This window comes from Mesoplodon densirostris, chromosome 4 (genome assembly GCF_025265405.1).
Source record: "Mesoplodon densirostris isolate mMesDen1 chromosome 4, mMesDen1 primary haplotype, whole genome shotgun sequence".
Classification (NCBI taxonomy): domain Eukaryota; kingdom Metazoa; phylum Chordata; class Mammalia; order Artiodactyla; family Ziphiidae; genus Mesoplodon; species Mesoplodon densirostris.
This window is the reverse complement of record NC_082664.1, coordinates 51,319,567-51,346,358: the sequence shown is the minus strand read 5'-3', so window position 1 is coordinate 51,346,358 and position 26,792 is coordinate 51,319,567. Positions and strand designations below refer to the sequence as shown.

Here is a 26,792-nt window from a genome sequence, read left to right as displayed (position 1 = left end):
TGAGACTGTCCTCAATTCTCTTCTTTTTTCTTTATTCTGCTCTGTGGTAGTTATTTCCACTATTTTATCTTCTGGGTCACTTATCCATTCTTTTGCCTCAGTTATTCTGCTATCAATTCCTCCTGGAGAATTTTAAATTTCATTTATTGTGTTGTTCATCGTTGTTTGTTTGCTCTTTAGTTCTTCTAGGTCCTCGTTAAACGTTTCTTGTATTTTGTCCATTCTATTTCCAAGATTTTGGATCATCTTTACTATCATTATTCTGAATTCTTTTTCAGGTAGGCTACCTATTTCCTCTTCATTTGTTTGGTCTGGTGGGTTCTTACCCTGCTCCTTCATCTGGTGTGTATTTCTCTGTCTTCTCATTTTGCTTAACTTCCTATGTTTGGGGTGTGCTTTTCACAGGCTGCAGGTTCGTAGCTCCTGTTGTTTTTGGTGTCTGCCCCCAGTGGGTAAGGTTGGTTCAGTGGGTTGTGTAGGCTTTCTTGGTGAGGGTACTGATGCCTGTGTTCTGGTGGATGAGACTGGATCTTGTATTTCTGGTGGGCAGGACCACTGCCAGTGGTGTGTTTTGGTGTGTCTGTGAATTTATTATGATTTTAGGGAGCCTCTCTGCTAATGGGTGGGGTTGTGTTCCTGTCTTGCCATTGTTTGACATAGGGTGTCCAGCACTGTAGCTTCCTGGTTGTTGTGTGGAGCTGGGTCTTAGCATTGAGATGGAGATCTCTGGGGGAGCTTTTGCTGTTTGATATTACGTGGGGCCGGGAGGTCTCTGGTGGACCAATGTCCTAAACTCAGCTCTCCCACTTCAGAGGCTCAAGCCTGATACCCAGCCAGAGCACCAAGACCCTGTCAGCCACTTGGCCAGGTACGTGGGGAGTTTCCTGCCTTTGGGGAAGTCTGAGGTCTTCTGCCAGCATTCAGTAGGTGTTTTGTAGCAGTTGCTCCATGTGTAGATGTATTTTTGATGTATTTGTGGGAAGGAAGGTGATCTCCACGTCTTACTCCTCTACCATCTTGAAGGTCCCCTCCTGTTTTTATTTTTAAAGTTTTAAGTCAATAAAGCCCCACGAATAAAAGCATCCTGCCTGTCTGTCCCTCCACATTTATTTCCTCACCCAATAGAGCAAATGATTGAAATGCTCGTACTACTTTGGCACCCAAAATGGTGAAAATTCAGTATTCAGTATATAAGTTGGAAACACCCTAAAATGAAATCTATTCAATCCACCTAACACAAATAAAATAGTGGTGTTGGGAAAGTTGGACAGCTACATGTAAATCAATGAAATTAGAAAACACACTCAAACCATCCAAAAAAATAAACTGAAAATGGCTTAAAGAGTTAAACATAAAACATGACACCATAAAACTCCTAGAAGAGAGCATAGGCAAAATATTCTCTGACATAAATTGTATCAATGTTTTCTTAGGTCAGTCTCCCAGGGCAATAGAAATGAAAACAAAAATAAACAAATGGGACCTAATCAAACATACAGGCTTTTGCACAGCAAAGGAAACCATAAAAACAACAACAACAACAACGAAAACAAAAACGAAAAGACAACCTATGGAATGAGAGAAAATATTTGCAAGTGATGCAACAGACAAGGGCTTAATCTCCAAGATATACAAACAGCTCATACAACTCAACAACAGAAAAACAACCCAATTGAAAAATGGGCTGAAGACCTTAATAGACATTTCTCCAAAGAAGACATGCAGATGGCCAGTAGACACATGAAAAGATGCACACCATCACTAATTATTAGAGAAATGGAAATCAAAAGTACAGTGAGGTATCACCTCACACCAGTCAGAATGGCCATCATTAAAATGTCTACACATAACAAATGCTAGAGAGAGTGTGGAGAAAAGAGAACCCTCCTACACTATTGGTGGGAATGTAAGCTGGTGCAGCCACTATGGAAAACAGTGTGGAGGTTCCTCAGAAAACTAAAAATAGAATTACTCTATGATCCAGCAATCCCACTCCTGGGCATATACCCAGACAAAACTATAATTCAAAAAGGTACATGAACCCTTATGTTAATAGCAGCACTATTCACAATAGCCAAAACATGAAAACAACCAAAATGTCCATTGACAGATGAATGGATAAAGAAGATGTGGTACATATATACAATGGAATACTACTCAGCCATAAAAAAAGGGGGAGGGAAGGACTGGGAGTTTGGGATTAGCAGATGTAAACTATTATATATAGGATGGATAAACAACAAGGTCCTACTGTATAACACAGGGAACTATATTTAATATCCTGTGATAAACCATAATGGAAAAGAATATTTTAAAAAATGTATGTGTACAACTGAGTCACTTTGCTGTACAGCAGAGACTGGCACAGCATTGTAAGTCAACTATACTGCAATTTAAAAAATATTAAAAATTTAAAAAAAAAAAAAAAATTAAAAATTTTAAAAAGCCAAAAAAAAATAGGTCTCTATCATCTGAGAACCATCAAAATAAAACCTACCAAATTACTAGTAAGGGATGATTTTTAACAGCACAAGCTGACATGAGAAATGGCAGGAGAATATGTATCACTGGACAAGGCCCTGCTGGGATACACAGCTGGAAAAATGCAAACACATACCTTCAAAAAATCCTTGGTAAGAAAGCAACAAGGTATGTATCTTGCTACAGAAAAGTTTATTTCTTACATTTGCTCACTTACTTCTTGATCCATTTGAAACCAGTGAGCAATTAATTAGTTCAAAGGAGCAAGAGGCTCCAATATACAGTTTCCAACATCTCATGAGTCTATGCAACTGGGTGCCTTATCTGATCTACTCTTCCCGGCTGCCCTCTTGCCCTGATTCTCACCTCTAACTAGTAAGAAATCGAGGTTGGAAGCCAGACTGCCTGGCTCTGAATCCTGGCTTACTTACTGGGTTAACCTTGGATAAGTTTCTTAACCTCTTTTGCCTCAGTTTCTCCATCTATAAAATGGGAATAAAGTAGTACATATTTCACAGAGCTGGGTAAAATGCTTAGAATTGTGCCTGGCACCTAATAAGCACTATAAAATTTGATATTATTTTTCTTGGACACATGTTTATGTAGTATATGTTAGGTTTATATTTGCAGGTTTTTTTCATTACCATGTTCAAACTTAAAGCACTAATTTGAGTGACCCTGGGGAGTACCAGTTATTTATATAAATTTGTAAGAAAAGTGCCAAGTATCCAGCAGATATGCAAAGAATACAAACAGACAATTCACATAAGAAGCAACACAATTAAACAGATATGGGGAAAGGTTCATTTCAATAGCAATCAAAGAAGTATAAATTAAAACCAAGGAATCTTTTTGTTCCCATCAAATTAGCAAAGTATTTAAGAATATAACTCCTATTACCAACAAGGTTATGATTTAAAATAGGCCTGTTTATGTTACTGGTAACAATATAAATCGATATTACTCTTTTAGTAAAGAAAATGGCTTTATGTATCAAAAGTCATGAAAATGTTCATGCTCTTTGATCCAGTTTCATATGATTCCTGATGGCAATAAAATCAAAGAAAGAAAAAAAGTATATATGTAAATATGTACATTTAGCACTTTCTGTAAAAGTAAAGTACTGAAAACAATTTAAATATTCAACAATGGGGCATAAAGTATAATGATACATCATAATGTAGTCGATAAAAGTATAATTATAAAACCATGTAGGAGCATGAAAAACATGAAATGTTAAATGAAAGACCACAACAAAAATGTCATCAACACTATGATTACCACTGGAAAAAAAAACATTTATACAATTAGACAAAGACTGGAAGGAAACAGAGACAATAAGTATATATATATATACTTGGTTGAGGGAATATGGGAAACCATTTTATTTCCCTTACTGTTATAAATGTTGTTTATACCATATAAATAGGTACAACTTCACTATTTCTTTTGCCCACCTGCCCCTGAATTCTCACTAAATGAATTCCCTGTGACCTGGGGGTGGGGAGAAAGGGAAACTTCTGTGGCCTTGGTATGTACCACTCTGCTAGTCAGCCATGTCCTCCTGTACTGTGACCTGTGATGGAGAGACCATGCTTGGTGGGAGGTCCAGGCACTTTCAGGAGGGTGAAAGCTGCTCTGTGCCAATGCCTCCTAAACTTAGCAGAGTGTGGGAAGATCAAGAACACTCGTCTGAGACCTGCCTTGGGGACTGTGACCACAGCCATCCAAAGAGGCATTCTTCAGACAGCCTAACCCAATGGCGTCAGGTACAGCAGTTTAAGTGATTTCACACAAACTCTTAGGGCAAGTATTGGCAAGGTAAGGGATAACTTATTTTAACATCTCCAAGGGTAACGATTTCCCAAGCATTTCTCCATGGCCCTGTGTAAGAAGCCTAGATCCAGCTAAGACCACCCCTGCTAGAAGGAGAAGCAAGCTTATGCTAAGGGCTACATTTTCATTCCAAGACCACTTCAACTGGAGATTGAGTTTGCCACCCAGGTGTTTTGTTATGCTTCTTCCCTGTCTCCCCCAAGGGCCTATTCCTTTAAGAAGGGGTAAGCACATGGGTGGCTGAATGTTTGTTATTAAATTGCATTTTCAGTGGGGTGGGGGGTGGGTGGGAGCAGATTCAATTCATTCATGGCTCTTTTATTTTCATTCTCACTGCCTGGGGCCAGTAGTTCCAATTAAAAAGCAGGGGGAGAGGGAAGGGAAGGCAGGTTAGAAGGTTGGGGGGGATTTGATCATTCGGCTACTGGAACGCCACCAATAAAAGGAGGCATCACTCTGGAACAAGGTCTTTTAATTGCTGACGGTTTACCCAGCACAGTGAAAGCCTGGCAGATGGCCTCTAGACACAGATCAGCCATGAGTACTGGAAGGGAGGTAATCGCAAACACCTCTGGAAAAGTGGGAGAGGAAGGGGGTGGCAATTGCTGGGATGTGTTCTCCATACTATTCATAAAAAAGGATTTTCAACTTTTTCCTTTGAAATCTTATGTAGCCTCTCACTGGAGAAAGAATGGATATTAATAAATTTTAAAAAATCATTCAGCAATTCCTGACTCTGGAGGCAAAATGGTAGCCGGGGGAGATTTCCGGGGTTAAGTCTGGCCCTGCCACTTTGTGTGACCCCTCGATACCTTACTTCATCTGCGACGTGGGAGTGACTCACCTGATAGGGACATGGAGGCATATGCCTGGCTCTTAGGAAATGTTAGCTCTTGTTATTATTTCAGCCAGAACAATGAAGTGGTTAAGGGTTTAGACTCCAGAGCCGGACTCTTCACTTACTGGCTGTGCAAGCTTGGGCAAGTTACTTAATCCCTGTGTGCCTCAGTTTCCTCGGGGGTAAGTGAATAATACCTACCTACGAGGGTGTGCTAGTTTTTGGAAAGCACTTGAAACAGTGCCTGCTGCAAATTAAGTGCTGTCTGTTATGTAAATAAATTTTATAATTACTATTCCTACTACCTGGGTGTTCAACACTAGGACAATGGCAGAGGAAAGAAACAGCAGACAGACCAGTGTCAGCTTTAAGAACAAACCCAGAAGAAACTCTGTAGAAACTCCAGCTTTAAGTGTGTTAGTTGTGATGAAGCAATCAACTTTTGATTCAACGTAGGAGCAGGGCCTCCCCGGGGCCCTCCGTGCTGTGGACAGTGTCCCCTGGGTGGCCACATCTGGCAGGGCCCACCATGCCATGTGTGCTGGCCAATAGGCCCCGTGAGAGCAGACAAAGGGGAGACGGTCAGAGGTTGCCCGGTCCTAAAATGGCTGCTGCAGAAAGAAGTGCCCTGCACCGCCAGGTAGGCAGACAAAGGGAGTCCCACACACCCCCGCCGTGGGCTATGCGTCTCAGTCACGCTGGCCACTGTGGTCAGCTCTCGGGCTGTCCTACAGCTGGACGAGGGTGCCCTGCACCTGTGGGCTGCACTGCTCTCAGGAATGCTTTCTTTGGAAGGAGATCTGCTTCGCTGGACGGCGGAACAGATGGCCCGAGCCTCTTGGATCCCAGGGCTTCCAGCCCCGAGGCCGGGCCAGCATCTGCAGCCTGTGGGTCTGGTGCAGCCCCTGCCCACAGGAGCCCAGCCGCAGACCCACCAGCCATCTGCTCCGACGCAGACCTCTGTGCCCCTCAGAATGTTCGGCTAATTAAAGCGATTATTGGGGGCACACACGGGGCTATTCTTTCCCAGCAGAGGTTGCTGGACTGATCTCAGCAGCCTTAAGCAGATTTTTTTTTTTTTTTTTTTTTTTGTAAAAGGGAAAGTCTTGCAAGCCCAGAGAGAAGAGAAAAGAAATTTATTAAAGCAACAAAGCTCCCCCAGCACACTGAGCCATAGTGTCCATTTTACAAGAGCAGCACACTTAAGCACAGGAAGTCTCTGCAGAAAAACAGGATCAGTTTAGGAGATACTTATGATGGAAACCTTAGGACTTTTAAAAACACAGCATCTATAGCATATTTAACAATCCTAAATACTGACAAAGCCCGTGCTCTGGGCAGGTACTGGAAGCTAAGTGCACCCAGCAAGGCTGGCTACTGTTCCTGCAGGGACATGCTTCTTAGGACTTCATCTCCACCTCTCCCGCATCTGAAGGAAGGCAAAGGGGCGATGAAAGGGGGCCTGACAGCCCCGCTCCCAATCTCTCTATTCTGAACCCAGGGACAAGCTGCTCAGTTGCAGGGCTGTCATGACTAGAATGCAAATCAGTTCCTTTATCTTTAAAAGCAGTTAAAAGCTACAAGTAAGTGTTGCGGATAACAAGAATTAGTGTATGATTTTTAAATGCACACACATTTAGATGAGTCCTGCCAAACAGCCTTCAGTACTGCCAGTGTGAAGAAATGCTGAATCTAAAGGAATCCCAGCCTTAAGCCCCTTCTACCAAGGTTGGGGACTGGTTTTGTTTCACTGGATTTTAAAGTCCTTACAGGAAAGGGATTCTTTCATACATCTGCTTGTGGTATCCTGCTTATCAGAGTTGTTCTCAACAGATAGTGAATACTGCTCTCCTATTTGAAAAAGACTTAATGGTATAGTTGGAAAATGTTACTATTAGCATTAAAATTAACTTGTTAATTTTTGATGTGTTGTCTATTTTATTTTCTAGTTAGAAAATAAATATTAGAAATTGTTGACCTGCAAGGAGGTGAGAATGAGGGCTAGACTCCAAGGGAATTTCCTCTGGGATCAAGTCAGGAGGACTTAGCAGAACAGCAAAGCCTGAAAGTCTGAAAGCTGAATCTGTGTTAGAATGAAAACATCTTATTAGCTTTGAAGGGGCTTCTTTATATCACTTTCAAGTGATGTATAGTTGCATCTTGAATGAGTGTTTCATCTCTGAGAATAGCTGGAGATGATCTAATAATACTCAAGAAATATAAAGGGGAAAAAAAACCAAAAACCTATCCTGATGATGTCATATTATCTGATGGAAACGAATGGCATCAGTAATGAAATTGCTTACTTTGTCAAAGACTAGAACAAAAAATGTAACGGGCGAGTAACTGGAAAATAGGTGCATTTCAACTACAAAAGCTCTTAGAAAAACTTCTCTCAGTCATTAAGAAGTTTGCTCCAGAATTAAATATTTACTCTATACAATGTAAATGAATAATTTATGAAGTTCAACCACAAAGTTATGCATATATGAAAATGAACAAAAGGGGGACACAAGTCAGTTTTGCACTTCTGGAAGAAGATTGATTTTATGGAGGGTAGTAAAATCAGTTTGGGGGTTCTTTGTGTTTCTGTTTTTGTTTTTAAATAACGACCACTCATCCTCCTACCCTCACAGTCCGACACAAGGGCTTGATTTGCTTGTCCATTCTCCGCTGAATGAAGCAATGGGCTTTAACTTTTCTCTCAGGTCCTCACTTAAACTGCACGGTTTTGGCTTACACTACTATTGTCTACAGTTGAAGAAATCATTGTTTAAAGCCTCTGGCTCTTGATAAGAATCTTACTAGACCCAGTTTATTCCCTGTGGAGGAAAACAGTTAACAAGGTGTCCCCTGTTTTGAACAAGGGCAGAAAGCAAAGTGGCCCCGCCCCAATTGTATTAATTGTCAACCCTTCCTACCATGTCTGAGTAATGCAGAATAAAACCAAGAATTAGTTTTGTTTTTCTCCCCAACTTCCAGCTACCCTTAGAAGAAACCCTTATAAAATTCAAGGTCAGTTCAGTAGCCACTGCATATATGCATATATGGGGGTGGGGTGGGAATATATACTCTTCAGAATCTAAAATTCCAGAATGTGCCCTTTGTTAGTCTGGATTAATTCAGAATAGAATGTCCAACTGAATTGCCTTGAGTGAAAATGATCCCACAAACAAAGAAAAATCACCACTTTCCTTTCAATACCACCCCAGATGAGAGGTCAGACTCCCAAGGGATCCATTTGCCAGGTAAACACAGTAAATTGGAAGGTGAATGCACATTTCAGCCAGACAGTGGAACCCACCTGTCACTTGTGAACTAGCACATTTTGCTTCAGGGTTTCTAAATGAAATTCTGAAATACACATTTTAGTGCTGAAAATTTAGCAAGATTACAGTGGTCTTTCCCTGTGCAAAGGCTTTAAGGCCTTGTAAAGTAAACTTGGTAGGGGAGACACACTTAATAGTTAGGTTAGATATTTTCTGTTTCATCAGGAAAGAAACTGCCTGAACAAAGCTGGGGGGAGGGGAGGGTGGAGATGATTAAAATGTTTACAATTTATGTTCGAGCTTTAACATGCGGACTGAAACAAAAGTCGAACACAACCTCATAACAAGGTTAAGACTTATATATTCTATTCAGCGGATGAGGCCAAAGTGTGAAGCACTTGCGATCCCACAGTCACAACATGGGTTCTCACCCAAGCCATCACACTGGTGCACCATGAATGGTCATGGGGGGAGTTCCAAACTGCTGTAACTAAAGAAGCCTGGATCTTCACGTGGAACTTACGTTAAAAATTTAGGTGCTTGAAAGCAATCTCTACAATAGCATCACTCTTACTTGCCTGCATTTCTGTTTTCTTGGATGAGAGGGAAATGGTGGAGTTGCAAGTAGACTACAGAGAATCATGACTACTGAGAATTACCTATAAATTTATTGTACATGGGCTTCCCTGGTGGCACAGTGGTTAAGAATCTGCCTGACAATGCAGGGACATGGGTTCAAGCCCTGGTCCAGGAAGATCCCACATGCCGCGGAGCAACTAAGCCCGTGCGCCATAACTACTGAGCCTGCGCTCTAGAGCTCACGAGCCACAACTACTGAGTCCACGTGCCACAATACTAAAGCCCGGGAGCCTAGAGCCCATGCTCTGCAACAAGAGAAGCCACTGCAATGAGAAGCCCGTGCACCGTAAAGAAGAGTAGCCCCTGCTCGCCACAACTAGAGAAAGCCCGCGCACAGCAACGAAGGCCCAACACAGCCAATAAATGAATGAATGAATGAATGAATAAATAAATAAATAAATATTTGTTGTACATGTGGGAGAAGGCCTTCCAAACAACGATGCATAAAGAACATTGTGAACCACTAGTCCAGGAGCCTGGGAATGAAATGTCCACTCTTAGCAATTCCCCAACTCTTGAACAACCCCAGAGGGAAGCAGGGAAGGGATTACTCTTTTATCCCTTCAGATGACTGTCTGCTCACATATCCCTACAGGATGAGTTCCTAGAAGGAAGCGAGCCACCACGAGGACAGCTTTTATAGGTGGCTTGTGACACCATTCCATTGCATTGCACCCCTCCCAAGTCCTCAGATAAATGAGATAATTACTTGATTCTTCTTAGGGCTGAAATCAGTCTCCTGTTGGGTAGCAACAGCCAGACTTCTCCTCCATAGAACTTCTGACAACAGATTCAGGTCCTCTGGTCTTCAGGAAAAATGAGGCCTGTCTGAGGACAGGAGAAACTGCAGTCTCAGGGCAAGCTAGGAACCCCTAAGCCAGGACCCAGGAGTCAAAAGAAACTCACAGTCAAACCAAGAAGGCTTGTCTCCAGCTCCCCATCTCACTACTCCTCATGAAATATTCATGTCACGGGAGACCCAGACCCCTCCCATCTTCAATACTGCCCAGCAGCACTGAGATGAGGTATGAGTCCCTGATAACAAACACACCCAAGGAAAAAATTCTTAACACCACGGGCAGGAGAGAAATGGGCCTGAAGCAACCAAAAGGGAGAAAAAAAGCCAGAAGTACAATAAAGAACTCCTGACAGGTTCTGAACTCCTTGTAAGTTAAGAATAAACAAATCCCACAGTTCATTGAGAATCTTGCTCTCCTCATCTTCCCGACCTGAGGGCCACTCTAGAAAAGGGAAGATGACCTGGCACTCCACTGAGCCCTAGACAGCTTCTGTAGAAGGGAGGAGGGTTTCTAGAGCAAGGCCATGCTGCCCAGAGCTTGAACTGTGTTGGCCAACTGAGTGGCCCTCAACTGCTGAGGCTATTGCAGAAACTGGCCAGGAAACAGGAGCGCTATCTTGACACAACAGGATGTAACAAGACCGATGCTGAAGAAATTATGCCACAGCCCGTGAGGGCAGCGCACGTGACCCATGGCCATGGTTACTGCATGAAGCTGGGGCCTGGCCCTTCTTACGGCCAAGAGGAACATCAAAAACATCACACATGATTCTATTAACCTTGTAAAGTGATGAATCAACTTGAAAACTGGCTCCATTCAGCTAGCAAAACACTTCATTTTTAGGCAAGAAAGCAGCTGGATGAACTTTGGTTTGAGTCCACTTTCAGCAATTAAAAAAAGGGGGAGGTAAAAACGTGTTATCTGATTCTACTATAGGCTTTCTGGTTGGGATGTAACAGACTCTCAAAGTCAAGTCAGAGTCCTTGGGGAGAGCAGACACAGAGATAAATGACTCTCCACAGCACTCTATTTGCTCTCTATTGATGGTGGGTTGTTATATTAAAGCTTCTATCTATAGTGTCAAAAGGTCACACCTAAGAGGTTTCTGGAAGAGTTAGGGAAGCTGAAGTTCATTGGGGGTGAAATGATTCTCCCAACATACCCTTTCACTAAGACAAAAGCAGCAAGATTTTGCCCAGACTCAGGCCTCAACCCTTCATTTTATGTACACATAAAACCAAAGCCTCACTTTTTAAACAGTAAATCTCCCTGGAAATCAGTAAACAAGATTAAATAAGGATATAAGAAATATCCTGCCAGCAACAAAATCAGCTCTGCTCAAGAACATTTCTGAGTATCCCCAGGTGGTAACTAGAAACTCTCTTCTCAAAAAAACAAGCAACCATTTAATTTGTGAGCACCAAGTAACAGTGCCTCAGGTATTGAAAACAGTTGGAGAAAGGAGATACTAGACTTCAAGGTGTTTTCTATATAAGAAAAGCTTCCCCCAGTAAAGTGTTGAGACCTATTTTAACCATTTTTTCACAGAGAAATGTCTCAGATACATTCCACACGATTTAGGGCTATGAAACAGATTTAATGTTATAAAATGATACCCTTCCTGATAGCAAGATATTATGAACCCTGCAATAACTGATGTATGCAAATTACTTGCCTCCCTGAAATAGTACATATAACGCTTTTGTGCATGTGAGTCTATGTGTTTTACTGGGGAAAGGGCCCTATCTAAATTCTCAAAGGGACCCAAGAAAGGGTCTAAAACCGACTGAACCAAGATGGGAAGTAGCCTCTGCCCCAGACCCATTGGTCCCCAGTGCTGTGATGTTCTAGGCAATGTTTTCCTTCTTGCTTCTCATGGTCCTTCTGTTTTCACCTGTCACTTCTCACCCGCACTACTCACACCATTTTTGTGGTTTCTATCTCCCTTATCCCCTCTAGCTGCTTTTCTTCCTCTCTTCTCGCTCACATTTCTGCCAGTGCTCCTTCACTTCTATTGTGAGGATAGGTATCACTTGATTTTAAAAAGAGGTGGTCTGATCAGCAGACCAGTCACGTGTCTTCTAAATTGCAGTACTTGTGGTTGTTTTCATTTTTGTTCAATACTTGAGCTCTTTCCAGTTACCTTTGAGTTTGTGGGGTTTGTGGGTACCTTTGGGTTTGTGAAGATGCCAGATGTCTGACTGTTGGGGACATTATTGGAGCAAGCTTCTTGTAGATTTCAGCAAGCTGAACATGGACTTGAGACAGCAACAAACACTCATTCTCCCCTAACAACCTATGATCTACAGACTAAGAAACTTGAGGCACTTTGTCTGCTTCCCAGCTTATATGAACATCTGAAATATCTGCATCCCCAGTCTAAGCTGGGATTTACAAGAAATATTTAGAGCTTGCTCAGCATGGCACTTTCAATCATGTTCTATAAACGGTATGCTGGTAAATGAGCCATAAAGAAAGAAGAAAATGTCACTGCTTCTCCTTTATTGGTAGATTATAGCACCGTGTCAAATGCAAAGAAGGGAGATGAGGGAGGCAGGGTAATCTCTGACTGCTGGGGAGCCAGACATGCCCGGTGGGACAGAACCACTAAGAACCCTGGTAACTGCTGAGCGCTGGGACAAGGATGAAGTTGCAAAGCTGCTTTGCCCCACCACAAAAGACAAGATGCTGGCTCTTGAAATACCTAAACACACTGCTTTCATTTCTTACCTGTCACGGCGGCTGTCTTATAGTCTGGGGGGAAGGAGTTGGTTAGCTTTTTACATAACTAAAAATAACAGTGCTGTGGAGGAGAGAGATATTCCCAAGAAGAGCTAGAAGTGGCAGACCTCAGATAGTATAAAAATAACTGAATTCAAAAATGTATAAACATAAAGCATGCACAGGAAGGTCAGTTCTCCAAAAGTTGAAACAGAGATGAAACATATAAACAATAGAAAAAGTAGTCACATATATCCAAAAGGCAAGTAATAAGATTAGCAAGTAGTTGAAAAAATGGCTGAGAAAAGCCATAAACCCCTCAGTTCTCCTGTCTCTGCACCACTGTGATGTGGCTATCCATGGGTATCCATACCTGTGATCCAGAAGGATGTGCCTGTCCAATTTCTTACCTCACTGTGGTCGCTGGCTGGGATGTGTGAAGGCCTTGCTTCTTCATCGAGTGGCTCAATCACTGTCACCTCTGCAAATTCCTCCATGGATCCTTGAAACTCAGGTAAGGACCTTCGTCCGTAACGCTTGCCACCTCTAACATATTTGGGCTGAGCTTCGAGAGTGCAGTCTGGGCAAGGAGACAAGAGTTGAGGCCACATTACATGACAATCTCAGCCCCTATCTGACACACTGCCTTTGGACACAGCCTCTTATACCAGCCCCAAAATAAACCACCACCGTTTGCCAGTTGCGGTGGACGTGGGCGATATATGAGCCAGTAAGTCAGATGCAAAGCACAGCTTCTAATTCCGAATGATTTATAGCACCCTGAGTATATCTCAGCATATGGTGGGAGAGATGAGGAGCCAGCAGTGAGGGATTTGTTTAAAACTAGGGAATTAAGATCAGGACAAAGCAAGCGGTCATATTTGTTCATGTGTTTATTAAGCTCTGTTTTGCAGACAGAGGGAACGAGAGGGAGGGATCATACTACCAGAGACACGTTGGAAAATGATGATAAAAAGAACACCTGATCAGCACTGTAAAGTTAGCATTCACACCAATTAGTCTGGAACACACCCCTCTAGTACCTTAGTGAGTCCTTTGTTAACCATTCCACTATCTGATCCATCAGACAAGCAAGAAGACAGAACAAAGAAACTGACACAGTGGATCCTAATCAATAATGACAGCTCACTGTTCATATGAAACTTGTCATCAAGATCTCATTATAAAATTAAAAGCTGTGGAATAAAATAGCAAATGCAAAACTGCATTAAGAAAATAATATATTATGTTCTTTTCTCTTCATGAGCTTCGTGTTGTACAAAATAAAAGGAATGTGTATAAGGAGAAAGTCATCTCTTGACCCTGAAGAACTTCAGCATTCAGCAGAACATGTCTCAGGTTCAACCTTCACCACCACCACCACCGTCATCATCACCACCACCACCACAACCACCACCACCACCACAACCACCACCATCATCACCATCACCACCACCACCATCACCACCATCACCACCACCACCATCACCATCATCACCATCATCATCACTACCACCACCACCACCACCATCACCACCACCGTCATCACCACCACCACCACCACTATCACCACCATGACCACCACCACCACTACCATCACCACCACCACAATCACCATCACCACCACCATCACCACCACCATCACCATCACCATCCTCATCACCACAATCACCAGCACCACCACCATCACCACCACAATCACCAGCACCACCACCATCACAATCACCAGCACCAGCACCACCACCACCATCACCACCACCACCATCACCATCCTCATCACCACCACCATCACCACCACCACCACCACCACCACCATCATCACCATCACCACCACCACCACCATCACCACCACCATCACCACCACCACCACCACCACCATCATCACCATCACCACCACCACCATCACCAACATCATCACTACCACCACCACCACCACCACCACCATCACCATCACCACCACCGCCATCACCACCACCACCACCGCCACCATCACCACCAAAACCACCACCACCATCATCATCACCATCAGCACCACCACCATCACCACCATCATCATCACCACATACTAACCTTTATCTACAATGGTAGCTTTAGAGCAATAAAATAAATACTTCACTCATTAGAAATGTCAGCTTAGAGACACACTTTTTTAGCACCTTGAACAGAATTAGAACAAAATATTCCATTACGGCCTCCCTGGTGGCGCAGTGGTTGGGGGTCCGCCTGCCGATGCAGGGGATACGGGTTCGTGTCCCGGTCTGGGAGGATCCCATGTGCCGCGGAGCGGCTGGGCCCGTGAGCCATGGCCGCTGGGCCTGCGCGTCCGGAGCCTGTGCTCCGCAACGGGAGAGGCCACAGCGGTGAGAGGCCCGCATACCGCAAAAAGAAAAAAAAAAAAAATTCCATTAACATATAAGACTGGCAATGCTTTGACTTCAGTTCTTATCACCCACATGGACATACTGTCTCTCTGGAGAACATAATATGTGCTCTGTTTGAACATGACAGTCTTAACAAGGTATGTCTGAACTCAGACATGTAGATTTTTAGATGAGGGCTGTACACAGATCCTCAAAACAAGGGTAACTGATTAGATAAGAACTACAAGAACAAAACCCTTCCTTTATCACCACTGAAACCATGTTAGGGGGCAGCTATTACTTTGTAGTCTCCCTGGGAGGACTGGTGATCCTGCGTGACTAACTCTGTCCTCCCCCCTCCCATGCCCTTCCTCTGGGATAAGCTTAGGTTTCACAATTGTGGTCAGAAACATCCTGAAAATGCTCGGCAAAGCTCAGAGTGAAGTATTTATGCTTGCTCTATAATTTCTAGCAATATTTATATCCAGCTTTTTCAAAGTCCCAGCCAAGTCATTTTATTAGGTCGAGCGATTCTCTTACAGGAAGTGTGCAAGCATACAAAAGTTATATTGAAAGTCGCATGCATATTTGAAGGTACCTTTTATCAGAAGACAGTGTGTCAGCTTGTGAGCATTCAGGAGCGGCCCAGACACCCGAGCTACTTGTTGGCAGCTGACACCCACAGATGCTAGTCAGATAAAAGGCAATGTAGAACCATCCTTAATTTATTACATATTCTTAAATTTTTGTGGCAGACAACAAGGTACACCATTAGTGATGATGGGGGTTTGGAAAAGATTAAAGGGAAAATGTATAACGTCAGAAAATGGAACGTGGGATTTTCCCAGTATGAGAACATAAGTCATGGTCTGGGGAAGGAAGTGGCAAAGGAACTCTGAATGCATGCTGCACTTTTTCAGAGGAAAAAAAGCAGCGGGGCAAAGCCACAGTCTTAAAACAAACAAACAAAACACAACCCACTGTGATTTAATCCAAAATCCACCTGTGGATGAAATATTTACTACTAAATGTTTCATGCTATGTAGGGAGCAGTGGTAGATTTGAAATAGCTCTTTTTCTAAGCAATGAAAGATAATAGACTGTGAAACATTAGGGATCCTGTGGAGTTTTGGTTTATTTATACACTTACTTATTTTTGCATTGCCGGGAACTTTAAATTAATCCTTAAAACTCGAAGTTAAGATCTTTCACAGAATGTACATACATCACAAAGTCAATTTCTAGAGAAATCTATTAAAATGTAGAATCTTTTTGAATAAAGATATTAGCACAAAGGAAAAATGGGGCATTAAAGTTTCCCCGTAAGAAATTTCACAAAACTTCCATACAAGAAAGAATTACACTAATCACACCAATTACAAATAGTTATATTTTAGACTTGAACACACTCATACAGCCTTCTTTTATTTAGAGCATCAGCCTCATTGTATTTACAAGATAAGAAGGGGAAGAAAGGCATTAAAAGTAAGGAGATCATTCATGGTCAACAGCCATTGTTGCGCTAAGCCTTTGAAAACTCCAGCGTTCTCCTTATGAATCTCAAGCAGGGCTTTACAAGTGCACAGCAGCAGTCCACCAAACAGGAGGCCTCAGTGGGGATTTCAAGACACTCTTGCCCACCCAAATTAAAGAATGCCTTACCCCTCCCTTACCATGCCCAGCAAAGACTTGCCAAACCACAGCCCTGGGGCAAAGTTTCTTTACTTTATGAGCACATCCAGATGTATGTATTTCAGGGGTTTATCCTGGAACAATTTTACCTATGCCAGATAATATAGGGTTATTTAATTTATTAAGAAATGAAATTATTTACATACAGCTTCCTTTAACGTAAGTGTAAGTAACTGCACCAATCATGAGCTCCAAGGAGGGACATGAAATGCCAGTGGAAAAAAAAACCAAAATATAAAGGACTGCTTGTACTTTCAGTATTTTATTTCCTTGACTGTATATTTATGATTCTACCTGGATTGTCAAGCTTCTGAGCCATTTCCCCTTCTTTCCTATCTTCCATTTTCCCTATTTGGCATCACTACATAAAAATACAAATGAGCTTTGAAGGAAAGCAGACAAGCCCAGCCTGCCCAGAGGAGTCTTAAGACTCCTGGAGCCCCTGGAGAGCTCACAATGAGATGCACCAAGAGAAAGTCCAGAGGTGTGATAATGTTCACTTTCCAGAATCAGGATGAACCACAGTCTTGCACTTATAATAAAAGAAAAATTGAAATTCAATGTTAACGAGAATGACCACTTGGAACAGGCCAGCTGCAGGCAGGGAAAACAACCAGCCACCCACCTGTCCCTCCGCCTCTCCCTCCCTTCCCCCCTCTAACTGAGCAGGGCAGTTCACACTCTGTACTCTCTCCCAGAACTGCCCCAGCCACGTGTGTGATGTGGATGGCCACTTGGAACACTCAGTTCTTCCAATGACCAAAGGCAAAGCAATGAGGACCCAAGAGGAAGCTGAAATCGTTACCCCAAAACCTAAACACTATTTATTCCATCAATGCTTTTCTTGAAAAACACAAGGCTTAGGACATGGGATGAGGTGCCATCCTCAGCACATACATGGGAAGTTAAAGTAGAGTTTCAAAGATGCACTCCAGTATTAGGTGGATTCATTTAACTTATATTTATCAGACACCTGCCATGGGCAAAGCATTCTATTGTACTTGTTGAGGGATAAGATGGATATTTTATCACTTTTTGATTAAAACTTCCCTGTCTGACCTGAGGATACTTCCAGGATGAAGAAGAAAGCCCTGCCTTTATGGTGCTGATCTTCTTGTTCTGGAATTGCTCATGTAGACCCCCTTGCTTTCTACTTCCCTTCCTGCCCCATTTCGCTAACCTGGGAAATCATTCCCAGAGACCCCACCCCCTTCCAAAGGACCTGGGCACAGGGGGATCATCTGAGGCCCTCTATACTACATTTCTGCCGAACTCACAGGATTCCTGAAACCCCTCTGAAAATAAGGAGTCAAAAATGAAGCACGTGTAAACCTCAGGACAAGCCCCCCACGAGAGGCAGTCACGCAGCAAATGAGCACCACCAGCCCCACTGCACCTCCCACCTCCTCGCCTACTCTGAACGCACCGTTGCACAGGGCTTAACCCACACCTGATACTAAATAAGAGAAAAGGGAAGAAAAGAATCAAAGGGGAGACCAACACAGAAGGAGACAGAGAGATTGAGACCAATAGCAAGGGAGGGGGTGAGGGACACAAGACAGGCAGAGAGCTGGAGGCCTATGTGGGGATGGGGGAGGGGAAGCAGGAGGAGCTGATGGATTGGGGACCAAGAGGTAGGAGAAGAACGGAGTGAGGGGCCAAGAAGGAGAGGAGAGGAGGGTGGAGGCGAGTTGGATAAGTGGAAAGAAGAAGGGATGGGGAGGGAGATGTCCCAAGGAAGCGAGGGGAGAAGAGAAGCCAAGAGAGAATGAACGACATAAAAAAAGACACCCGGAAAGCCTTCGGGTTCCTTCTGCCTCCCAGTGTGCCCCGCCTCTGCAGGGACCGTCAGCAGGCAGGCTCCCCACCCCAACACTTTGTGTGCACACAGCCCTTGCCAAGGCAGCTGCTTCCCAGCCACTAGCACCCCACTCCCCAATCACGCCTCTCTTCCAGAATCTTCACACGAGATGCAGATGTCAACTGGAGCTTTCAGGTCCTCCCCGGATGCAATGACAGAACTTTAGGAGCAGTCTTCACATCAGCTCTTACCAATCTGAGTGATGTTTCCTGCAGGAACACAGGGGCTTCTGGGCACAAAGGTAACAAGTGGCTCTGATTAGCCTTGCCTGGAAGGAAGCATCGAGGGGAAGGTTAGCACCCCACAAGGGTGCTGAGGATGGTGGATGGGTGTGGTCTGGCAACCCCCAGGGCTGACTGGTCTGATCAGATGGTCTGTCTAAGCCCTAGAGCAGGTGAAGGTCTGTCAATAAGAAAAACTCTTCGAGTTGATAATGATGATGTGATTGTTCCCCAACCCTCTTCCCAGGAGGATCAGCCTGCCTGCATCTTGAGCCATTTGGGGGATAAAGGCAGAGATTCACTTATCACCTAACTGAGTCCTCCCCATTGTTCAAGGCTCAACTCAAAACTCATTTCTTTCAAGTAACTGCTTGGCACAAGTTTCATGGCACGTTTTTTTCTATGAATTTAGTGCAACCCATACTGTTGATAGCTCCCGATTTAATAACGATCATGGTCATATTTTTCTAAAAGCATTTTACATGTTAGAATTACCTACCCAGCTGGACTGAATGCTTTTCAGGGCAGCAGTGCTTCATGGAAAGAGCCTGTGGGCTCTGAATTCAAACAGACCTGGACCCCTCTGTCCTTATCAAGGTGAGGAGTACCTAATAAGTAACAAGTACCTAATAAGTCCTGAGGCTTGGTCTCCTCATCTGGAGGAAGGGAAGACAACAGGAGTTCCATGGGGCAAGGTCACTATTCTGTCAGGTAGCTCCTGCCCTGGATAGTGTCCTCCCACCCAGACTCCTGGGGGTCAGCGGTGGCTCAAAGCCAGCAGAGCAGAGTCAGGGAGAGTCTCACAGCCCCCAGTCCCTCAGTAGATTCCCTGACCTCATTTGTCGCCATGGGTAAGATTACTGGTGAACACACAGTGACGACATCCAGTCTGTCATCTCAGAAACTGAAGCTGCCTCCATCTCATTCATGCCCTAATTTTCTCTTCCTTGTCATCTCCTTTCCCTTCATCAATGGGCTGACATGAGAGGACACACCAATTCTCTAAGACTCCCTGTAGAAAACTACCATTTTCATGTCCCCAGTTTGGAAACCTTCTCATACACTGGAATTGAAATAAACTTACATCAGCACAACTCCCCAGCAAACTGTTTCATTATCAAAATTCTCACCAGCCCTATTTATTTAATTTTAAATAACAGGAGTATCTTTTTTGCACATACACATATTTTTAAAAGAGTGCCTTCTTACTCCTTGTAAAATCATAATAATAAGTATTCTTCTATAGGACAGTTGAATAGTTGCTTAGTCTTTGATTACACAGATACATCATAATTTGCCTAACCAAAATACACTGTCAAATATTTATTCTTGAGATATATATATATAGTTTTTGGGTTTTTTTTTTTTTTACTATTTTAAATGATTATCCTTACACACACATCTTCATGCACATCCATAATTATTTCCATAGCATAAAATCTGAGAGTGGCATTGATTGGCCAAAGGCATTTTTATGGTACTTATTGTTTTACATAATTCTAGGAAGGTTTTATCATTTTACATGACCACCAGTGGGCGTGAATGTTTCCAATTCCCTCTGACCTTAGGAAATGGGTTCTCACACCCTCTTCTGATAGTGGTGGTGGTTAGTGGTAGTGATTTTACCTTACTTTTAATTTTTGAAGAAATTTTCTGGTGCTCACTGTTAGCATCTCATACATACCAAAGGAACCGAGGACTAAGCCCTTACTCAACCAGAGAGAGGACAAGAGAACATGCCTGTTGGGCCACCTGCGTATATCTCCTAAAAACAGGGTCCTCAGCCAGAGTTCAGTTCAACTCTGAATACAGCTGCGAACACAAATCTTCAATCACCTCAAACCAGGATCTAGCCCACTGTCTGGCCATGAGGCCTGCCTTGCTGAGTGAATGAAGAGATATTTGTTTATTATATTTATAGCTTCCCAAAATAGAAGGAAAATAACTAGAAATAGGGCAGTTTCTGGAATTAGTAATGTTTATTACCAAAAAAAAAAGAAAAAAGAAAAAGAAAAAAACAATCATCTGCCGTGCCTTTTTTTCTAATGATTTGGTTTTTCCAAACCTGAGTTTTCCCTCACCAAATAAACAAAGGAAAGATATTTTACATTAACCGCATGAGGGAAAGAAAGAGCTTCCTGCATTATGCTAACATCTACTACAGAACACAAATCTAATGTAAGATGCATCAAACAAGGACAACATCTCTGGAGAACAGATCCAGACAGCATGTTGGTGCCATGTAACTTACAGCCTGTGCCAGCATTTCCATTATAAAAATCCTATCATCCAAAGCCATAGCAAGCTGAATAAGTAACTAACAATTAAGGTGTCCTTCTCTTATTCTAGGAAAATACTTTCAAAATTAAATTGTACACACAGACATGAGGGAGCTATGCCATCGGTGATGTTAATCAGTTTGGAATTTACAAAGGACTCTCTACATCCCCAACCCATTTTTCTGACCTTTTCTGAATTTCAGTACTTTTCATTGTGTACTATTGTTGTTACTATTGTTGTTTTAGGGAAAAAACTCTCTCCTAGGAGTCTTAGACTCATACACATCAGCGTTAAAAAGATGCTGGAGGGCTTCCCTGGTGGCGCAGTGGTTGAGAGTCTGCCTGCCGATGCAGGGGACACGGGTTCGTGCCCTGGTCTGGGAGGATCCCACATGCCGCGGAGCGGCTGGGCCCGTGAGCCATGGCTGCTGAGCGGGCGCGTCCGGAGCCTGTGCTCCGCAGCGGGAGAGGCCACAACAGTGAGAGGCCCGCATACCACAAAAAAAAAAAAAAAAAAAAAAAAGATGCTGGAAATCATCTAATTCGTACCCTCTAATTTTAAAAATAAAGACACTGTACCGCAGAGACGTTATAAATGGCACAACCCAAGACTACATAAATAATGACTTAATTCCATCTCCTCTGACATCCTATTATAGCTTTGGTTTTGTATTATTTATATACAACTGCCTTTTATTAGAAGAATATGAAAGCATGAACTATACCGGGCATCTGTCCTTAGGAAGCAGACCCTTATAGTGTCAATTTATGTTGGGTGAAATTTTATAGAAACACAAAGCTAGCTTTCTCATAAATGTAGATGTCATTTAGGTATTAGGAGACAACACAACTGAATCTTGGAGCTGAATGGATTTTAAGTATTTTCCAGTACAACTGCTTTCACATATGAGGCAACTGAAGACCACAGAGGTTGTGACGTATAAGGCCACTCAATTAGAGGAGCAGGGCCAGTATTTCGTAACTCCTGGTTCAAGGGTCTTTCTACCTCATCAAGCTGGATTTTCTATATCATAGTCAGGTGCCACATCTGATATTTTTAACTTGTAAAAACCTTGGATGTTATAAAATATCAATTCATGACCCACTCAATGTCTAAGGCTGTGCACGATGGCCCTCCTATTTTTGCAGTCACCTTCCATAGTTTAAGGGTAACCTTTTCTCTCAAAGTCCAGGAGGTCCACTGATTTGAAAAGGCAAGACAAAAATACAACAGCCCTGGCCCCTTATGGTAGAAGATGAATTAAGTCCTGAACAGCCAAATAATGCTGAGGACACAGGCATCCCTGTCACTAATGATCAGGTGACACTTGCTCTTATTTGCTCCTTCCTTCTGCCTCTGGCCGCTTGTCAGAATCTTTCTGGCCAGGCTGCACTGACTGTGGACTGTTGCCTCCAGCTCATCCATCTGAGGGTTGACATCCTCAAGCCAAAGCCTCCTGGAGTCCCATCCCTTGGTGATACAGTGTCAGCATCCTCCCCTGCTACTATCTGTGAGACTTCAATTAAGCCACATCCCTCTTTGAGCCTCAATTTGCTCATGGATAAAACGGCAGAATTTGCTCCAGCCCTACAGTCATATGGTCTATGATTTAAGGAATAGTTATTTTCATAAAGGGGAAGGAGGGGGCGAACTCAAGTGGCCTCTTGATATACAGCATTTGAGTCCTGATCCTTCTTTCTCTGTCTCTTGCCAGCCAAGCCAGGCAGCCTATGGGGGTGGAGTCACATTTTCAAGTGAGTGGGAGAACATTTGAGTGGAAAGCAATGCATGATCCCCCAAAAACAACTGGAAGGGCCAGGGAGCGATGGGCAAAAGATAGAAAAAGCAGAGATTCTCAGGAACAAAGAAGGGATGACTCCCAGCCTCATATGAGATAAAACACTCTTAAGGCACAGGCTCAATCCTGGATTTTATGCTGCCAGGCCAAACGTTAGGAAGTCGCATACACGCTGGATGAAATGCTATAATTACTTTGCTGCTTCATTACACCGATTTGGGGCAGCTCTGTAACAAAGGTTTGCTGCAGCCCACCCTAAGGATGGAGCACACGGTGACCTATAAAAATCCCTCTGCGAGTCCCCCTGGAAGATTTGTCCAAATGATGGCCTCAGCCTGCACAGCATTGAGGCATATACATAACTCTGAAACTACCGCCTGGAGCTGAATTCATAAACCTTACTTCCGAGCTGTTACCAAGCTCAGCCAGCCATTGTCTACCTCCCCATTATTCAGAGCCCTCTATGGGGCACCCTTCACATTTGTGGTCACATCAATCTGTACATTTATTATGACACTTTTCTGGCAGGTGACAGGAGAGGTTTTGAAGAAAGAGCAGCAAAAGGACCACGTGGACTAGTGGTAGCACTGCCCATTCCAAACCCATATTATGGGAAATACAGAAGAACACTGAGCTTAGGCTTATGTTACCTATGCTCATATGAAATAAAACAGATGTGGTAATGTCACCATAGCTCTAGTCAGGGTCCCTAGATCTTGCACTATTGTCACCAAGATGACAACCTTGGGGCTTCCCTGGTGGCGCAGTGGTTAAGAATCCGCCTGCCAATGCAGGGTACGTGGGTTCGAGCCCTGGTTCGGGAAGATCCCACATGCCACGGAGCAACTAAGCCCACGCGCCGCAACTACTGAGCCTGCGCTCTAGAGCCCGCGAGCCACAACTACTGAACCCATGTGCCACAACTACTGAAGCCCGTGTGCCTAGAGCCTGTGTTCTACAACAAGAGAAGCCACCGCAATGAGAAGCCTGCGCGCCACAGCAAAGAGTAACCCCTGCTTGCTGCAACTAGAGAAAGCCTGCACACAGCAACAAAGACCCAACACAGCCAAAAATAAATAAATTAAATAAAGTTTTTAAAAAAGACAACCTTGATTTTAAATTTTTATTTATTTATTTATTTTTGGCCACGGGATATTAGTTCCCTGACCAGGGATTGAACCTGGGCCCCAGCAGTGAAAGCGCCAAGTCCTAATCACTGGACTGCCAGGGAATTCCCAAGACGACAACTTTAAAAAAGTAAAACTGCCAATAAAATGTGAGACCCCATAAGAACAAAAAGTCCATGTTCCAGCAGTGGTCACCTACAGAAATTCTACTTTTTGTCTGGAAAATCTCTAGAATGCAATAACCTCCCTCCTAGGCTCACTGGGGGCTTGCAGAGAGCTCTGGAAAGCCTCAGAGTTGGCAAGAACCTTGGCAAAAAGGGGGAGACTCGATCTGGAATCCAAAACACTGCTAAATGCAGAGTTCATACATATGACACAAATCTGGAGCATTTCAGAAGATACGATGAAGAACTAGATCACCAGTGAGGATAAGACATGAGTTCCCACCTGTGCTGCTTCTAAATAGGTCACACTGAGTGACTCCTTATAGTGACAAAATGTCAATGATTTCTCCTCAGTCTCAGAACTGGACTATGTTTTTAGTGTTCTCTTTTTTAGTGAGCAACTCTATGGGTTATAAAATCTGTAGCCACCACCACAATCAAGATATAAAACAGTTTCATCACCCCCAAAATTCCCTTGTGCCCCTTTACAGTCAACCTCTAATCCTAGCCCCTAATAACTACTGATTTTTTTTATAAAACCAGACTGTATTATAATATATATTTCAACACTGTTTTAGACTTCCCCTTAAATATTTACCAATTTCATTGATTTTAAGACATAACCTCCCCACACACACCCCTAGATTAGAATATTCTGAAATTATTATGTGTCTTACAAACAATGGCATTTTACCATTATAATTGAGAATATTTTTTCTTTTTAGAGGTACATAAAATAATGATGTGTCATAATCTATGGTGCCTTGAAAAAAATCAGTGAAGTATAATATTAAGTTTTTCATTTCATAACATTCATTGGATACTTACTATGTGCTGAACATCCTATTAGGCACTAAAAATACAACAACAAACAAACGTGGACCATAAGGAAATATCACTCGAGAGGAGATAGAAAAACAATTATAATATAATGTGATAAGGTCTGTAACAGAGGGCTATCCACTCAGCAGGACTGAATAAAATTATCTCTTCATTGGCCAACCTTCTTCTTTCAGACAAAACTCCCCCCCAGTTCATACTGTTCCTCGTTCACAGGAAATGAGGAGGGAGGAAGTACCATTCAGCCCCACTGTGCTCATTCCTAGAATGAGTTTTGGCCACACCATCTGACACATCTCCTAGGAACAATCCAGTGATTTCTTCCACAATTTGCTGCTGTGGTAGAGAAGGCTCATCTTAGTGTGCAACAGCTGCAAGGCTTTTATGACCATGTCAAAAGACCAAAAATAACCACTCAATCTGTGGGAGGCAGATGCCCCAAAGCTTTCACAGACATGCTTCAAGGTCCCCAAATTCTTCCCTGGACAAATTTTAAAGCAGAAGGAAGAGAGGAAAAGTTAGTGTCCTTACCTGGTTCTTGAAAGTGTTCTTCATTTGATAGAGTTCTAGACAAGATAAGTATTAATGCTTCTTTAAATTGGTCAAAATGCACCTAAAAATAAACAATTCAAAAGAAATTCAAAATAGTTTCCACAGCCGTAAGGAAGCAAATCCATCTACAAGGTTCCAGAACCATTTGTTAGCATCTGACAGCCTTGAAGTGAGTCATATAACCGGTTTTTGTTCCCTTTTTTCTTCATTTCTCTAAAGCACTAAAGGGAAAATAGGCTGATCATTTTACACGCCAGTGTCACCAACACTAATATCAATATTTATTCAACCCTGAGGGGGAAAACTACACAGCAAACCCCTCTTTATAAACTCAGAAAAAGATAGGTTTTGAATTCTTAGCTCCTTTAATTTTTCTAAACAAGACCGAAGAGAAAGATGTTAGGTTAGGTACTAGAAAAAAACTTCCAAGTAAATGATCCTCTGTAACAATGTCCCAAAGATGCTTTCATCTCTTAATATATTCTAGAAGAGGGTAAACTACCTTTCGAAGATGACTTGAAATACAGTCTTGCTTGAGGCAGGAATATGTTATATATTTATCTCCCAAGGCCCCTGTAATTCTATAAACAAATAGAAATTAATAGCAAACACAAAGAATAAAAGAAACTTGGGAAGCATTCTCTCGAATTCTTAAAAATACAATTACCTTGACTGAAGTAGGAAAAGAACCTGAGTTTCACTTAAGTGAATACTCAGAATTGGGATATTACTTTGGTTAAAGGGATAAAATAGTTTTCTTTATGGTCAAGTACATTCTTCTGTAACTTAAATTTACATGATCTCACCATGCGGCAGAAGGGAGAGACGGTATTTCTTCTCATCATAATTATAGTTTAATAACGTGGTGCCTATTTATACAGAACCCTGTATGTAAATACAAAGTTGGTAAATTTATAACTTGTGCTGCTATGGGTCTCTTCAGACATCATTACAAAACGTTGCCTAGGAGATTAAATATAGTGACAGATAAAAACCACTTCTGAATTAAATGTGGAAAAGCAGCAAACCTTGTTAGTTATCTAAACAACGAAGGAAACCAATCATATGTCTTATTCATGCAAATCAGTACAAAGGAGAGGAATCCACTGAGATTCATATGTCATAAAATAGCATATGCTTGCAATTTACCACTCTCTCCCAAAGAATATGTGATTTCTCTACCACATTCATTTTGATTACTTGAAATTGCTTTCTAAAATCATATTCCTTTAGATCACACAGACTAAAAATCAGCATATTTGTGCAGCCAGAGCAGAAGTCTGTTCAGGAAGGGAGGGCATCTGCTAAAGAGC

The 26,792-nt window shown here is 42.7% G+C and overlaps 1 protein-coding gene across 13 annotated transcripts in view; it reads right to left on the bottom strand.

Moving 5' to 3' along the window:
* NIN (ninein) overlaps positions 1–26,792 on the bottom strand; it is a 107,522-nt gene that overhangs the window by 62,191 nt on the left and 18,539 nt on the right. For 7 of the 13 annotated variants that reach the window (XR_009531731.1, XM_060096236.1, XM_060096227.1 and 4 more), the window contains exons 4-6: positions 25,459–25,540; positions 15,543–15,632; positions 12,995–13,164 (exon numbers count right to left, since the gene is read on the bottom strand). Coding sequence is in view for 12 of the 13 variants with exons in the window: in XM_060096236.1 (XP_059952219.1) it covers positions 12,995–13,164; positions 15,543–15,632; positions 25,459–25,540 (342 nt within the window). In the remaining variant the exon portion in view is untranslated. The remainder of the gene's footprint in view (positions 1–12,994; positions 13,165–15,542; positions 15,633–25,458; positions 25,541–26,792) is intronic. The other 6 variants (XM_060096238.1, XM_060096239.1, XM_060096230.1 and 3 more) reach the window with 1 other exon arrangement.